The sequence below is a fragment of the Panthera leo genome, chromosome F2 (assembly GCF_018350215.1).
Source record: "Panthera leo isolate Ple1 chromosome F2, P.leo_Ple1_pat1.1, whole genome shotgun sequence".
Taxonomy (NCBI): domain Eukaryota; kingdom Metazoa; phylum Chordata; class Mammalia; order Carnivora; family Felidae; genus Panthera; species Panthera leo.
The window spans coordinates 17075437-17092626 of record NC_056695.1 but is presented as its reverse complement, the minus strand read 5'-3'; the positions used below and the strand labels follow the sequence as shown (position 1 = coordinate 17092626).

General features: G+C 43.7%; 4 protein-coding genes across 6 annotated transcripts in view; 1 reads left to right on the top strand and 3 right to left on the bottom strand.

Annotated features, from left to right (window-relative positions):
• ADHFE1 (alcohol dehydrogenase iron containing 1) overlaps nucleotides 1-6074 on the bottom strand; it is a 32414-nt gene extending 26340 nt beyond the window's left edge. Inside the window, exon 1 of the mRNA XM_042923212.1 lies at nucleotides 5991-6074. Within this exon, the coding sequence (XP_042779146.1) occupies nucleotides 5991-6049 (59 nt within the window). The 5' untranslated portion in view covers nucleotides 6050-6074. The remainder of the gene's footprint in view (nucleotides 1-5990) is intronic.
• The window catches only part of CRH (corticotropin releasing hormone), a 317204-nt gene that overhangs the window by 79254 nt on the left and 220760 nt on the right, over nucleotides 1-17190 (top strand). The window contains exon 1 of one of the 3 annotated variants that reach the window (XM_042923204.1): nucleotides 9371-9448. The exons of the other annotated variants lie outside the window; for them this stretch is intronic. The gene's annotated coding sequence lies outside the window, so the exon portion shown is untranslated. Of the gene's footprint in view, nucleotides 1-9370; nucleotides 9449-17190 lie in introns of those variants that run through there. 3 annotated transcript variants of the gene reach the window in all.
• RRS1 (ribosome biogenesis regulator 1 homolog) lies at nucleotides 7621-9322 on the bottom strand. Its single transcript, XM_042923198.1, has one exon. The coding sequence runs from the start codon at nucleotides 9205-9207 to the stop codon at nucleotides 8110-8112; it is 1098 nt and encodes a 365-aa protein (XP_042779132.1). The 5' UTR covers nucleotides 9208-9322; the 3' UTR covers nucleotides 7621-8109.
• The window catches only part of LOC122210578 (ubiquitin-associated protein 1-like), a 59813-nt gene continuing 51891 nt past the window's right edge, over nucleotides 9269-17190 (bottom strand). Inside the window, 1 exon segment of the mRNA XM_042923349.1 lies at nucleotides 9269-9580. Coding sequence (XP_042779283.1) covers nucleotides 9269-9580 — 312 coding nt within the window.

Below are 17190 nucleotides of genomic sequence, written 5' to 3'. Positions count from 1 at the left end.
GGAGAACTTTCCCTGCTTTACCCCCTCCAAGGACAAGGAAGCAGAGGCAAAGGGAAGAAAACAGCCAGACTCAAAACTTTCCAATGCCCACTACCGTGGGAACACATGCTTCCTTATACCCTTCCCACTTCTTTTTATTTTGTTTTTAAGGTTCTGAGGCTACCTTGATTAATCATTTCTACTTCTTACTTCTGGTTTGAATCCCATCCCCTCTTCCCTTCTTGGGACCTCCATTTGTCCAGTATTTCCTGGTCTTCCTCCTCACTCAATCTTTGTCATCATATTTAAGAGTTTCATGCTTAAAGGTCTCAACCTCTTGTCCCCTCTGGCTTGCTCACCCTCTGGGTCTCCCCTTCTGGCATACATCTGTTGGCTCCATTTTCTTGCCTCCCACACATTGCTTGGCCCCCTGAAATCTGGCTGCTGTCTCAACAAGTTCCAGCTTCTGCTGTACCCTCACTTAGACCCCCTCAGCACCTTGCTCTCCTAGCAATGAACACCATGGAGCACATTCTCCTCAGGTGGGCAAAGTGCTCTTCTCGGCTTTCAGGACTCCCTACTCACCTGGGCTTCCACTAATTATTCTTTCTGCAGCTCTTTTTCCACCCTCCCCATTCCTTAAATGTTGGGTTCTATACTGGGCTCACACCTCACCTCTATGGCAAACCACGCATCAAGGCCTCAAATATTTCCGTACCCAAATCCATCCACTTCTCTTGGGTCCTCTGCCAATCTCTGGTTTCAGTGTCATCTCTCATCTGGGTAACTACAGAGTTCCTAACAGGCTTCTCTTGGCTCCACCTTTGCCACACAGTGGTCAGGGGCTTATTTCCAGTGATGTCACCCCCTTGTTTAAACGTACTTTGATGACCCCCCTCCTCATCACTCAAACCCCACTCCCCACCGCCCTGATTCAGACATGGCCCTCTGGGCATCCTCACTGGTCCAGCTAATCTCTCTAGCCTGGCCTCTCATCTTGCTCCATCTCTGGAGCTCCTTGAAAATTTATTCTTTTCCTTGAATGGGCCACACATTCTCTTTCTTGCCTCCAGAACTGAACTTTGTGCTTGCTATTTCCTCTTCCTGGAACATATCTTCCCCTGTTCTTCTGGGTAATTAGTGTCCTTTCTAGTGTCAGTGCAAATGTCACTTCCCCTGGGCAGTCTTCCCTAGGGCTGGAGGCCCCAGGTAGGTACTGTCTCTCTGTGGTCTGTACCACGCCTCCCTCCCCAGAAGAACTGTTATCACATGTACTGTTGGCACCATTCTCCTGTTTCCGTCTGCCTCTACATTGTAAATTTTGTGGTTGCAAGATAAGATCTCCCTTGATCATGACTTTATTTGCAGTGGCTACCATTGTACCAGGCACAAAGTAATACTGATTGAAGAAATACTGACTGAAGGCACGAGTAAATGAAGAAATAAATAAATGTAGACATTTAAAATCCTCTTAGCTTCTTCTCTCTTTTCCTGTGTACCAAGACACAGAACCTGACATGGGGTAAGGAGAATAGAATAAATTGTGGGTTCCCCCACTTTCTTAGGATAGTCTGAAACCACTGGTGGGCTTCTCTCCTCCTCCTGAGAGGCAGAGGAAACCACAGTTAGAGCAAGGCTCTCATCTACCTACCTTTTGGCTCTGGCCTGATTATTCTGGCCTTCCTCCTGGTATCACTGGCCAGGATAAACTAGCCAAGCTTTCAGCAAAGGTCAGTTCCTCTCCTGTGGAATCTCAGCCTCCCTCATTTACTCAAGGATAGCAGTGCATCATCTCTCTCCTGCATCATCAAAATTTCCCTCTCAATAGATCTTATTCACCAGCATAAAATATTATTTTTCCTGTTTTATACTCATAACAACCTTCACTTGTCCCTCTTCCCTCTCCTGATGTTGCCCCCACCTCTCTTCTTGATTTTAGCTGACTATACATGCTCTCTCCAATTTCTCTTCTCCCATTCTCTCTGGGACTTCTTCCAATTGGCCTTTGCTCCATGACTCCACTGTCTAAGCTTACCAGGTCACTAATGCCTTTCACCCCACTAATATATCACTCAGTTCTCAGTTCAGTCCTCGTCTTACCCAACCTATCAGTGGTATCCTCCTGTCCACTCTCTTCTCCCTGACAATACTTTCTTCCCTTGGCTTCCAGGCTGCTCCTGGCCTAGTTTCTTTTCATGCTATTGACTCTGAATGCTCTTTTCTTCCTACACTCACTCCCTGAGTGACCTCACCTTGTCTCATGGTCTTGAATGCCTTCCATACTGACGGTTTCCACCTTTGTCTGATTTAGACATGTTGCTTGAACTCCAGATTCAGCTGCCTACTTGACATCTCCACCTGAATGTCTATTAGGCATTTCATATTTACCTGCCTAAGACTCAGCTCCTGGTCTTCCCTTAAAACCTCTTCCCCACCTGAGTTTAATGGTAACTTCATCCTTCCAATTGATCAGGGCAAAAAAAACCTTGTACTCCTCCTTGGCTTTCTCTATCTGGCCCCCAACAACTCTGACCTTACCTCCCCCTCACTCCTCTCCAGTTGTCATGTTCCAAAACCATGTCAGGTATTCTCAACCTCCACGTACCTTCCTAAAGAGCCACATGGCTCACTCCTTCCTTCCACTGATCTTTCCATAACAGTTACCTTCTCAGTGAGTGTGGTTGGCTGAGACCCGGAAGATATTCAGGTCTTAATCCCTGGAACCTGTGAACATTAGAAAGCAAAAGGGACCCTACAGATGTGATTATATTAAGGATTTTGAGATGGAAAGATTATCCTGGATTATCTGGGTGGGCCCTAAGTGTAATCAGAAGCATCGTCCTAAGAGGGAGGCAGAGGGAGATTTGACATAAAGGCAATGTGACCACTGAAGCAAGTTGTTACATTGCTGGCTGTTAAGATGGAGGAAGGAGCTATAATCTAAGGTTGCAAGAAGTGCATCTCCAGAAGCTGGAAAGAACAAGATAATGGATTCTCCTCTGGAGCAGCTGAAGGGACTGTGGCCCTCTTATACCTTGATTTTGGCCCAGTAAAACTGATTTTGGACTTAAGAACTGTAACAGAATAAATGTGTGTTGTTTTAAGCCACCAAGTTCACGGTAATTTGTTATAGCAGCAATAAGAAACTAATACAGTGAGGTCTTCTTGACCATCTTCTTTAAAATTGCATCCCTTCCTCTAACCCATCCTCCTTTACTTTCTCTTTAAGTAACATGTAATATACTGTAAACTTTACTAGTCTGTTGTTCACTCCACCTGCCCCACCTCTGCACTTAAGCACCAGGGATATTAGGCTGTTTTGTTTCCTGCTGTACCCCAGGGATGAGAACACTGCAAATCAGCAGTGGAGGTACAGTCCTTCTCTCCTGGGCTTTCTCCTATATGTCTGGCTATGTTCCTGTCCTTTTATGCTGACTCCTTTTCCTTCATTCGAAGTGCAAATCATTTGCAACCCCAAGTGCCTAAGGAGGCTGGCAGATAATGTAAATGAGAGGCTGCTGGCTGGCTGTGCAGCTGCTGTGCGAAGTAAGTGGTGGGCTGCATGCCAGGGCCTCTCAGGAAGCTGGAGTGCTTGCCCTGTTCAAAGGAGGTGGCCCCCACTTCACCTCAGCCTTAGCAGACTTTCCCCAGATGAAATGTGGGCCCAAAGATGCCATTCCTAATTTTCTAAAATTTTTATCTGAAATCTCCCACATTTTATTAAAAAAATTTTTTTTTTAACATTTATTTATTTTTGAGACAGAGAGAGAGAGAGAGAGAGAGAGAGAGCATGAACAGGGGAGGGTCAGAGAAAGAGGGAGACATAGAATCTGAAACAGGCTCCAGGCTCTGAGCTGTCAGCACAGAGCCCGACGCGGGGCTCGAACCCACAGACATGAGATCATGACCTGAGCCGAAGTCGGACGCTTAACCAACTGAGTCACCCAGGCGCCCCTGAAATCTCCCACATTTTAAATGCTTACCCTATTAAAAAAAAAAAAAAGCCCCATTTTGCTACTCTGCCTTAACAATGCTGCTCCCTAGGACCTACTCTCAACCCATCTAGGTTTACAGTTTGCCAAGGACTTTGCTTCCACATCCTCTGTACAGTCCTCTATACACATGGGTGAGTTCCTACTTGCTCCTCAGCTCCAGAACTATATAGTCAATTACCTGCTGGAGGTCTTTGTCTGGACTTATGAGGGATGTTCAGTTTGAAATCCCTAAAGGAAGTTATCATTTCCCTCCTAAAGCTAGGCTTCTTCTAGTTCCCATCTTGGTAAATGGCCCTAATGTGTACCTGCACCCCAGCCAGAAACTTCAACTTCTCCTTCCATCTCACTAATCACATACAAAATCCTGCTGATTTTAACCGACTCCTCAATATTTCTCATATCTACTCCTTGTACCAACTGCCTCTCTTTGGTACCTGAAGCTGTCACTTTTTAGCTGGAGCATTACAATTACTTCTAGTCTTTCCTCTCCACTGTACACTGCCACCAGAAAGCTTGAACATGATTTTAATCACGCCACACTCCTTTGTCATACAACCATTCCAAAAACATGTTCTACATGACACTGGTTCCAAAGGATATGAATGGTGTTCTTTGATAGAAAGATTTTTATGATAACACAGATTTAGAACAAAGAGTTTAAATACACTAGTTTAAAGAGTTTAAACTATTTTTTTATATCCTGTAGGACTTCTCAGAGCCTTTCGTGTGCTAATTATCCTCACTCTCCAAAAGTGCTATGCAGCAAAGAACAGTTTCCCATTTATTTGGCCATGGAATTTTTTTCCCCCCATGGGGCATCTCAAAGTATTAGTGGTTCACAATGAGAACTATTGCTTCCATAGCTTTCAGTATCTATAGGACATAATTCAAATTCTTTAGCATAGGACTAAAAACAAGGACTGTGAAGCTAGAATACCTGGGCTCAAATGATGGCTGTGCCATTTGCTTAGCTGTGTGAAACTGGACAAATTCTTTTTCTTCATGCTTTTATTTTTTTAGTATGTAATATGAGGATAATAATACAGTCTGGCATAGGGTTGTTCTAAGGATTACAGTTACTATTAATAGTACATGTAAAGCCTGTAGGGAAGTGCCTGGCACATGGTAAGTGCCTGATAAATGCTATATTCTTATTCAGGGTGGGTCTTCTCCACTCTCATCTCCTTCTATGAAACTAGGTCCAGATTTTAACTACTTTTAGCTCCTGGAACTACATCTCTTGCCAAAGGGGCTGCTCTTTGCAGTTTGTCTGAAATTCTTCTCTAATCCCTCTCCTTTCCCCTTACCTCTACCTATTGGCTCAAAATTTTACATGCTTTTCCCAGGCTGACTTGTGCATTTGCACATTCCACAAGGATTTATCAGGTGGCTACTATATACCTGGAATTTCTGGAGGGGGAGTCAGACATGTCATAACATTTAATACCTTGACTGCCTGTACATGCCAGGGAGTGAAGCTCCTGGTGATTTCACACAGCCATCTTTCTCTTCTACATTCTCTGTCCCCTGAGTTCCCCACAGGCCCATTTCACAAACCCTGTTCCTTCATCCAATTACCTGCTAGACTTTAAACTGCTCCAGAATCTTTCACCTTTGTACCCCCAGCACCTGGAATAGTTTTTGGCATGTAACATACACCCAGTACAAATGTGTTGGTTGGACACATGAATGTGTCTTTTGTCCACTGTGTCAAGACCTCCAATGTTTGCCACGACATGGGATCAGGCACTGACCTCTCCGGGCCTTTGTTTCCTTACGGTAGACCTAGCAGGGTACAACCTGCCTCACCGCGCTGTGCATGGCTGCTTGGCACCCTGTGACAATGCTGTCCCACCGGCCGCACGGCTCTGACGCGGAGCGGGTGCAGGCAGCAGTATACCCTACCCCAGGTTCTTGTAAGTAACCCGAGGAAGAACACGTGGAGCCCGGGTGGCTCGTCCCCGGCATGGGCACGCAGGCATACTCTGGCCCCCCGCCTTCCCGCCCCGCACTCACGCTGCTCGCTGCAGTTGCCTCAACAAGTGCGCGACCCGGGCACGAGTGGCTGCAGCCATGGCCGTGGGGTCTCCTCAGTAGCCAGCCCCTCCTCCTACCCCTCCACCCCCTCCACTGGCCAATCCTGGCCGCCGCCTTCCTGTTCCCGCCCACTCGGCCGAGCTTGCCTATCCCCTCTGCTAAGTCTCCTGTCACAGCATTAGCCCTTTTCGGATCAGGACCATTTTCCCACGAGTCAAAATCTCCGCTGCCTTAGCTGCAGTCCCACAATCCACCTCTGAAATTGCGGTAAAGGTAACTTCTCTGCAGGATCTTGGGTACTTCCATAAGTCTCTCTACTTAAAACCCTTTATTTCACATGTTGGGGACGTAGGGTAAGGGAGAGAAACAGGGGCATTCTTTTTCCACTGATTCCTTTAAAATGCTACTTTGCCTTCCTAAAGTGTTTTCCTAATAAATTATTAAGACACTGAATTTAAACTGTTTTAATAGTAAATAAGGACCTTGCAAAAAGCCCACCAAGGGTTATCTCTTACAGGGCCAGTGCTGTGTCTGACTGCTGAATCAAGTCTAAAAACAAAAAACCAGAAAAATCCTCAAACAAAACAGTAACAACATACCCTGGACAGTTGAGAACTTAAAAGATGTTATAAGTGCTCTATGAAAAGTTTGGCTTTTGGTGAAGTTAAGGTACCATTAAATGATTTCATCAGTAGTCGCAAACTTGCCAGGATTTCACTGTACTCTGTGGCTTAGCAGGGCCAAGTGCGTCACGTCCCTGTGGAAGAGTTGATCATTGATGGCAAAGTATCCTAAGATAGTAACAATTGGACATCTGTGTTTTTAGTAACGTGTTATGAATTTTGAAATTTTTGTTACGTATTATGAAATTTGGAATATGAAATTTGCTTTTTTTTTCCATAGCAATTTCTAAAGGTAACATAAAAATGAGGCAACACTGGAAAAAAGGCAAAATGAACTCCCAACTTTAATTTCCTATCAATTGACAGACCAAAGAACAGTAAGAGTGGCTCACAGGGCTGTAACAGCAGCAAAAAGGCCCTCCTGGAATCTAGATCTACTATGAATCCTTTAAAGAAGATATTCATTTTTACAAAGACAAGTTACTGAGATTAGGGAAAAAGACCCATAATAGCTATCAACATTTGACCTCCTCATCAAACCAGGTCAGTTTGACAAATGAATCAAAGATAACAGCGTACCAATTTATAGATTTGGTGGGTTTCTTTATCTCTTCTTAAAACAGACCCCACTGAAGTTAAAAGAAAAATTGGGGACATATATGTTGAAGAGGATTTAAGTATTTTCTGGATTAATGAGGATTAGTACTATTATTTAGTGAAGCCCAAATTTATAATTTACAGCAAAGCAATGTTTTCACAGTATAAAAAACAGTAAAATCTTTTTACAAAGAGGTATCAGTTTTACTACACTTTCAGTATTACATCTGATACCAAAAGAAGTATGAGTTTTCCTAATAAGCCTCACTGAAATCATCATAAATTAACTGCTTTATGTTTTTTAGAAAGTAAATGAAAATAATCTGAACCAGGTATTCCCTTGGTTTTACTTAGGATTTCTACCAACACTTAAAAAGTCAAAAGCAACGTTAGACACAGACACTTTTATTAAATAACCTTGGTTAACAGTTACTTGTAAGTCCAGTTTTGAAAATGTAATCTTTCTGTTCCCGCCTCTGCTTTGATACACTTGTCATAAAAATAATGCAGAAATCAATTACAAGTCTGAAATATGACCAACTCTCCTCTCCCTCTCACCATATTCAAAGTTAAAAAGAAAAAAGATGTGTTTTAAAAAAATAGAACTCGTTTCCAGTTTCCACCAAATTCTTTCCCTGATTCTTATGTCCTTAAATACATCCTTTAATCTCCAGCCAAATTCTTGGTTGTGGGAAAAACATTCATTTGTAAAGTCCAACATTTACATCTGTCTTGGGGGGAGGTCAGCCTATCCCTTCAACCTCAAGTTCAATGAAGGCAGCAGAAGCCGCTTTCTTTGGTCCCCCCCCTCCACCCCGCCCCCCCGCCCTTAACATTTAGTATAGTTCTTTGTTTACAGGCGGGTCCGAGGATGAAAATTACTTCCTTCTCTTTCCTCCTTGGTGTTGTCCTCCTTTCCTCTTGCCACCCAAGCGAGGCGGCCCGGAATTCACCTTGCCTCCCAAGCCCCCTTTCCTCTTCCCTCCCTGGCTGGGCGGGCCACCTTTCCTCTGGCCGCCAGCGCCCTGCCGGCCCCCCTTTCTTTTGCCCTTCTGGCTCATTTTCCTCCTCTTGGCCGCCGCCTCCTGGTCCTCCTCCCGCATCTGTTTATTGGTGGCCCTCGTCACGTCCAGCTGAGGCTTTTTGCTATTCATCACACGCAGCAGCTCCAACTGGCTCTTTTTCTCGGCTGCAAAATCCCCGAAAAGGGGCTGAAACTTCCTCTTTTTGCCGGAGCCCCGGGGCGCCTTCTCCTTGGGTAAGCGCTCTTGGAAGCGCCCCACAGAGGCAGTGGAAACCTTGGCCACCTGCATGGCGCGGCCCAGTTCCTCCTTACTCTGGTGTCCCGTAGGGTGCATGCCCGCCGTGCTGGGCAGCTGCATCTTGTGCGCGCGGGCCAGGTTACGCAGCCGGTTCAGCTCATTTTTGGCCACCCGTTCCTTCTTAGCCTGGATCCGCTTGGCGAACTGGTCCTCCAAGGGGTCGGCACCGCCGGGCACCTCGATCAACCATTCCTTGGTGTCGTCGCGAGCGCGCTGGTAGCCCCAGCGGCGTCGCCACTGGCCACTCACCTCGTCCCACACCAGATTGGTCTTCTTCTTGGGACGGATGCCCTTCAGGCGCGCGAACTGCTGCCAGCGTGTAAGCGGCCGCGGCCGGGGCACCGGCTTCTCGCGCGGCAGGCGAGTGGTGGGCTCCGGCAGTCGCGCAACCAGCGCTTCCTCTACGCGCTCCGTGGGCAGCTGCCACAACTGGTTGATGAGCAGCTGCGTGTTGTCCCGCGCCAGGGCCTGCAGCTCGGCCTCCGCCGAGGGTCCCGCGCGCCGCAGCCCCGTTGGGGGGTTCCGGTCCGAGGCCAGCAGGTTACCCAGGTCGAACTCCAGCTCCAGCTCCTTGTGCACTGTGATGCGCTGCAGCTTCTCTGCCTCGTCCCGCTCAGCCTTTGCCAGCAGCTCCTCCACGTTCTGGCCCTCCATGGCTCCGCCTGGGCTCACTCGTTTCGGGTAGACAGTCCAAATTACTTCTCTGCAAACGCCGTCAGAAGCCCGGGCAACGCAACCACGTGCGGTCGCCGAGACGCTTGTTCCGGAAGAGAAAGCTTCGCTTCCGGAGCACCCGGAACGGGTTTACAGTCCTGGCAACCTGAGAAAAGGCCGGCAGAGAGCAGCATTGGAGAGCAGATGGGATTATCGGAGGCCCTTCACCAGAGGCCCGGAGGTAGGCGGTGCTGGCTCGAGGAGTCCAAACTACAGATTCCAGGCCTAATTGGGACTGTGGCTCCCAGGATGCAGCGGCGTAAGGGGGCGGTGCAAATTTGGGGGGTCGCGGTTTGAGGGGGTCCCGCTGCGACTGTTAACAATTTCAGTGTAAATCAGTTCTCAGGATGTTTAGCTTCTCAGTTTTTTCTGGGATTAGACAAATTATATTTTGCCAGAGCCCTGACGTGTTCATGGGGGTCCTGGGTGTGAGCCGAGAAAGACACTTCCCACAGGTACACATAAAGCTAATTGTGGAAGATTTGATTTGCTTTGCAAGCGAGCAGGGGCTGGCAATTAGACCTCCCTAAGTGGACGCGAGGGTGCGCCCACGTCGGCAAGCTGGTGTCTGGAAGCCCAGAGCCCTGGAATCGCATCCTCTCCAGGCTTGTGGTAGAAGAGCACTGAGCTCTGCCGTGAGACTGCCTGAGTTCCAGTCCTGGCTGTGCTGTGGGATCTTTGGGTATTTGGGCCTATTTAAAAACCTGTAAGGGTCGCCTGAGTGGCTCAGTCGGTTGAGCGTCCGACTTCGTCTCAGGTCATGATCTCACGGTTCGTGAGTTCGAGCTCCGGGTCGGGCTGTAGGCTGACAAGCTCAGAGCCTGGAGCCCATCTCAGATTCTGTGTCTCCCCTCTGTCTGCCCCTCCGCTGCTTGCACTCTGGCTCTCGCATTGTCTCAAAAATAAATAAACATTAAAAAAAAAAAAAAACAAACACCTGTAAGATGGGGTGCTAATAGTACCTACCTGTTAGGGCTTTTATAAGGTTAAATGAGTTAATATGCTTCCAAGGGAGCTTGGTCTGGAACATATGAGCGCTCAATAAATGTTAGGTGAATACCAATTATTATTCATTAAAAAATTTTTAAAAAATATTTATTTATTATTGAGAGAGAGAGAGACAGAGCATGAGCAGGGGAGGGGCAGAGAGAGAGGGAGACACAGAATCCGAAGCAGGCTCCATGCTCTGAGCTGTCAGCACAGAGCCCGACGCGGAGCTCGAACTCACCAATAGTGAGATCATGACCTGAGCGGAAGTCGGACACTCAACTGACTGAGCCACCAGGCGCCCCTGAATACCAATTATTTATCTGTGTAATGGCTCTAGGAGCTAAAAAGTCTTACACAGAGATTATACACTAGGTTCTTGACTCAAACTACCTAGAATCAGATCTAGCTTTACAGTACCTACTTTGAACAGGTTGTTTAACTTAAGTCCAATTCAATTTATAAATTGATAAATATGGAACATTAATTCTTGGTACATAGTAAGCACTCAGTAAATGTTAGCAATAGTTAATCACTATATTCCACCGATGGCAAAAGAAGGCTCAGAGCTGTAAGATGAGTCTGTGGTTATACAACAGGAAATGTGGGAGCAAGAGGGATCTTAACTCCAGCTTTAAGATTGTATATATACTCTCTGCAATGTCTTTCAGGCTCTTGATACATAAAAAGTGTGGTCTGTTGACCAGCAGCATAGCATCACCAGGAAGTTGTTAGAATTGGTTTCTGGCTTTAACTGAGATGTAATGATTCAGAACCTTTTTTTTTTTTTTTTTTAAAGGAAAAACAAAGTAGCTCCAAGCTTTAATTGAGGCAAATCTTGAAAAAAAAAAAAATGAACTGACAATATTACATGTAGGATAATCTTAACCAATAATTTGGATGTGTTTTTTTGCTCCAAAAAATTTATGTTCCTTGTCATTGAGATCAGGAAGTTCTGAGTTCAGAATGCCTAAGAGGACAGACAGTAAAAGTTTTGAGCACCCTATATTTTTGAGATGTCAGTTCTCCTTTTGAGATAAGGCCCCATTATGCAGCATTTACCTTGGAATGCACTAAGTTTTATGTATCTTAGATTTCTACAATGGATAGTGTAAGTCTCTTTTATGAGAGGTTTCACCAGAGGGAAATAATCAAGTGATTATATCTGATGGCTTCTTCTAGGTTTTAAACCTTTAGCAGGGATCAGATATGGGGATGGAAAAACATCCCTTGCTTTCAGAACCTTCTTTTATGAATTTATTTATTTTTAATTTTTTTAACATTTACTTATTATTGAGAGACAGAGAGACAGAGCATGAGCATGGGAGGGACAGAGAGAGGGGGAGACACAGAATCTGAAGCAGGCTCCAGGCTCCGAGCTGTCAGCACAGAGCCCGATGTGGGGCTGGAACTCACAAACCATGAGATCATGACCTGAGCCGAAGTCAGACGCTTAACTGACTGAGCCACCCAGGAGCCCCTCAGAACCTTCTTTTTAAGGAGATCTCTGGGTTATGAGTATGTACATCAAGTTTGGGAGGCATACTGCTGATTGTGCAGTTTATTGCCTTGGTTTTTTTTTTTTTTTTAATTTTTAATGTTAATTTTGAGAGAGAGACAGAATATGAGCAGGGGAGTGGCAGAGAGGGAGACACAGAATCCAAATCAGGCTCCAGACTCTGAACTGTCAGCACAGAGCTTGACACGGGGCTTGAACCCACGAACTGCAAGATCATAACTTGAGCCGAAGTTGGACACTTAACCAATTGAGTCAACCAGGTGCCCCCTTTATTTATTTTTTTAAAAAGTAATCTCTATCCCCTACGTGGAGCTCGAATTTACAACCTTGAGATTAAGAGTCACATGCACTACCAAGTGAGCCAACCAGGTGCCTGTTTTTTTTGTTTTTGTTTTGTTTTTAAGTTAGGAGTAGTGTAGAGGGGGTTATGCTGGAAAATTAACCCATAGATATCATAGCTCTTAGGAAATAGAGTCGGTTGAGTCTCAGCTAGAGAGGACATTAGACACAGCCCTATCTATTGTACCTGCCCCCTGAGTTTGGTTTCTGGAGCTCATTGTCTTTCCTCAGCTCTCCTTTGTTCATTCACTCATCAAACATTTAGTGAGCACATTTCATGCATCAGACAATGTGATACAATCTTCTTTCTTCTTCTTCTTCTTCTTCTTCTTCTTCTTCTTCTTCTTCTTCTTCTTCTCCTCCTCCTCCTCCTCCTCCTCCTCCTCCTCCTCCTCCTCCTCCTTCTCCTTCTCCTTCTCCTTCTCCTTCTCCTTCTCCTTCTCCTTCTCCTTCTCCTTCTCCTTCTTTTTCAAGTAGGCTTCATGCCCAATGTGTAGCCCAGTGTGGGGCTTGAACTCATGACCCTGAGATCAAGACCTAGTTGAGATCAAGAGTCAGATGCTTAACTGACTGAGCCACTCAGGCGCCCGTCTTCTTTTCTAAAAGCATTTTAGGATTTTCAGGAGTTTTTCTGCCTTTGTCTTAACACTCACCACCAAGTTTTTAATAGCACTCATATTGTGGGGTTAAGGCTAGGTCAAAGGCCGTAGTAGGTAACTGCCTTGACCCTTAAAAGGTTTTGTGATTTGCCATAGGAGAATGTTACGAACAGTAGTAAAGCTGTCCTGGGCTTGGCTTAGCTTCTGATTCATTCATTCATTCAACAAACATTTGAATGATTGCCATATACCAGACACTAGATACAAAGATTACTGAGACTGTATGGAACAGTGGAGAAGAAAAAAGGTTAAGAGAAATTTACAGTATGGTATGATTGAGCTTTTAATAGGAAGTACATGTTTGTAGGTTTTAGCTCTTCTGTCAATCTTCTGAGTTAGGGAAAAAAAAAAGCAGATGTCAACAGGTGTTAAATGGTATGAATTCGCACTGTATGAAATGCTATTTGGTTTGAATCATATGTGTCAGCTCTTAATTGAACTCTAATTATTTTATTTTTTATTTTTTATTTATTAAAAAATTTTTTTTAACGTTTACTTATTTTTGAGACAGAGAGAGACAGAGCATGAACGGGGTAGGGTTAGAGAGAGAGGGAGACACAGAATCCGAAACAGGCTCCGGGCTCCGAGCTGTCAGCACAGAGCCCGACGCGGGGCTCGAACTCATGGAACGCGAGATCATGACCTGAGCCGAAATCGGCCACTTAACCGACTGAGCCACCCAGGCGCCCCTCTAATTGTTTTATGATGAATGTTTTTTATTCTAATTTTTTAAAAATTTAAATAGAAGTTAGTTGACATATAGTGTAAAATGACTTGAGTCTCCCATCATTTACTTTGCCAATGATAACTCTGGATACATAACAGGTGTTTGATACATGATTGCTTAAATGAATAAACCTATTAAATAGACTTTTTTGAATTCAAAAAAGGATTAATGTTGGCTGTTAGATTCAAGATGAGCAAAATTAGTAAAATGGCTTAAAAATTTCTTAGTGAGGCAAGTAGGTAAGTGCTGGTCTCCATTCATATCATTTTTATGTTAGGTGAGACTTGGTAGTGTCAGGAAAAAGGAAGCCTACCAAGGATGTGTAAATATATGGGAATATATTTTAGCAGTACAGCCAATGGCTGTACATCGTTTGTTGTTTTTTCCCCTTTGCCTTTGCTCTTTGTTTCCCTTCTTTTGTCCCATAATACAGACAGATCCCAAGTTTGGTCATCAGACTCTGCTTTTCTCTTTATACCTGCTCTCTATGCCATTTCATCCACTTTCATTGTGTCAGCTGCCACTTTTGTGCAGCTGGTTCTTAGAGGTACATCTTTATTCCTTTCCTTTTCAGAGTTCCAGAATCAAATCTCAAACCACTTGGTGGGCTCTTTCACAATACTCTAAACTCAATACATCTAAGACTAAGTTACACATCATCTTCCTGAAAATTTGTTTCTTCCATCATCCATCCATCCACATTTTTTTCTCCCAATAAAAGTTTATGGAAGTCCTTTCATGGCCAAGGTACTGTGTTGGATATTGGGAATACAATGGTTAGTAAAAGCACCTCAGTTGATGTTATCATCATTCTAGGCTAGTTACTCAAGCTTGAAACTATGATGTTATCCTTGACTTTTCTTTTCCCAGCTCCAAATCCAATCAGTCTAAAAGTTCTGTTAACTTTGACTCTGTACTGTATCCTTCTCATTCTCACTACTGCAACCTTGCCCTTAGACTGGGTCTCTTCCATCTGCTTCTCCGGATCCTCTCTCCATTCTGCTCTCTGTCCCTGGCTTCCAGTGAGATGTGGCCAGCAAGAGGCAATGATCCAAGATCACAGGGTATAAAGAGGTTAAGGTGAGGGCATCTATGCCTCTAGCTCTCTGCAGATTGCTGTGGTTGGTTGGTTCCTTCTGAAAGGCCATAGCTCCAATCAGGCAGCGCTCTCCATTTAGCTACCCTCTCTTAGATCCTCTAGTTGCTACCCTGGTTGCTGGAGGCCTAGAGGTTGGTATGGCTCTTGCTGTTGTAGCACTACTCTTTGTGAGTTTCCTTAAACCGTGCCCACATCTTTGTAATATTCCCTTTGTTGATCTTTGTTAAATTACCTGGCTTGACTGCTACCTGTTTCCTGCCAAGACTCTGACCGATACCCAGGGAGCTATTCTAGGAGCATTCTTCCAGTTCCTTGCTTTCATTCTTCAGGTCAGTCCAGAAGATTTATCTTCCACCCATCTGGCAAAATCATGCTTCTCATAAACTCCCTTTTCTACCTATCAAAATAATGATTATTCTTGGTCTTGGATGGTCATGATCTGGCCCCGAATAGCTCTTTACTCTATGGCATCATAGTGCTCCTTAGGCTTGTTTTCTAAATATTTATTCCCCACTCCTATTTTTCTATCTTAGCTACCTTTCTAGAGCCTTAAGAACATTTCTCAAGAATGGCAAAAATGAGGCATAGGACAGAAAAATCAACAATTACATTTTCGTAGCAACTACTGAGAAATATTTCAATAATAAAAGTGAACCTAGAAGGAGATTTTTTTCTCCCCAGTCAGGGGCAAGAAGGCACGAAAGTAATACCTTTATGTTTCCTCAAAACATAACTTTGTTTAGTAAAACATTTTTTTTTTAACGTTTTTTTTTTTTTTTATTTTTATTTTTGAGACAGAGAGAGACAGAGCATGAATGGGGGAGGGGCAGAGAGAGAGGGAGACACAGAATCGGAAGCAAGCTCCAGGCTCTGAGCCATCAGCCCAGAGCCCGACGCGGGGCTCGAACTCATGGACCGCGAGATCGTGACCTGAGCTGAAGTCGGACTCTTAACCGACTGAGCCACCCAGGCGCCCCAGTACAACATTTTTGTAAGCGTTTTTTTTTTCCATTTTTTGGATGGTGCGTTAACTTAGATTTACTTTCTAAATGTTTCTCAGTTGCCCCTTTTTGGTAGCGGAAATTGCTAGGGATGATTCAATCTTTAATCCTGCTGTGAACATAGTTATTTTGATTGTTTTTGTCTAGGAAGTTCAATGTGCCAGTAATTTGATAAAATAGCAGAAAAGGGCCCTTGAAATGCTTATGTTATTTCCACATGGTTCATTTTTACTGATTTATAATTTTAATTTGGAAGTACTTGAAGGCAAAAATTAATTTTGAAAATTTCTTCATTATAGACAAAATCTGCGTATTCATGTGCAGTTTTAGTCAGAAACCTATATAAAAATCCATTGTTTTGTTTTACAAATGAACACAGAAGACATAGCATTCAGATTTTGTGTAGTTAGTACTGAAGCAGATAGAATAATTACCAAACATTGTACATTTGCCTAGAAAGAACTTTGGATTTTAGGATAGAAAAATGATGGTAGCATTTTAGAATTGACTTAAGTTGATTGCTGTCTGTAAAATACACAATGGTTTCTGTTTTTCAAAAATTGGCAAGTGCAGTTTTCCGAGAAAACTGCGTTTCCCAAAATCTTATCACCACCTGTAAGATATGTAAGCACCACTGGCTGATGGTTTTCATTCATAAGACTTCTTCACTAAATCACAAGGGATTGTGATTGGTGTTAGGCTTTATATTTTATCTCCGTAAGAAGTTCAATATAAGAATAAAAGATTGATATAAAAAGAAAACTAAAGTTCCAGAACTTTAGGATCTTTGCACTCAAAGAATCCGGTAACAGAAAATTTAAAAAATCATTTTCTATTATATTTTAACTTATGAAAGTAAAATTGCAAAGAGCAAAGAATCTCTTTGTGTTTTTCTTTTCTTTTTTTTCTTTTGAAGTTTGTTTTGAGAGAGAGCACAAGCAGGGGAGGAACAGAGAGAGAGGGAGAGAGAGAGAACCCCAAGCAGGCTCCGCACTGTCAGTGCAGAAACCAGTGCGGAGCTTGAACTCATGAACTGTGAGATCATGACCTGAGCTGATATTAAGAGTCGGACGCTTAACTGAGTGAACCACCCAGGCGTCCCTGTTTTTCTTAATAGAGTCTGAATGATTTTTGTAAAAGTTTAGAGTAGATTTACTCTAGGCATCTGAGTCCTGAATTTCTTTCTTCTAAGGAAAGCAACTTCATTGCCATGCAGATTTCAATTTGTCCTTGCAATCATCGGCCGTGTGTAAACATGTATTAATCTGCCAATAAAATTTTTCTGCTAAATTTCCCACATAAGCAATATAAAGAATACATAGTGAAGCTATTGTTATGCCAAATAAACAGTAATTCTTGGTCCCTCTTAACTTAGAATTGTTTCTAATCTTTGTTAACTCCATTATTTTTAGAATACATTTATGAAAAATAAAAACAATGGATAGAAACACTAAAAGTATGACCACATATAGGGTAAATTCTGTAGCCTACACTTTTTCTAGGTGTTTTTACTTGCTAAAGAAAGCAAACGAAAAAAGCCTTAAGGACAATTAGGTGTGACACTGTATCCTTGTCAGCATCCAGAAGTGCAC

Bases quoted from the DNA above. Each gene is read 5' to 3' on its own strand.
- RRS1 (XM_042923198.1), bottom strand. From the start codon at position 9,207: ATGGAGGGCCAGAACGTGGAGGAGCTGCTGGCAAAGGCTGAGCGGGAC.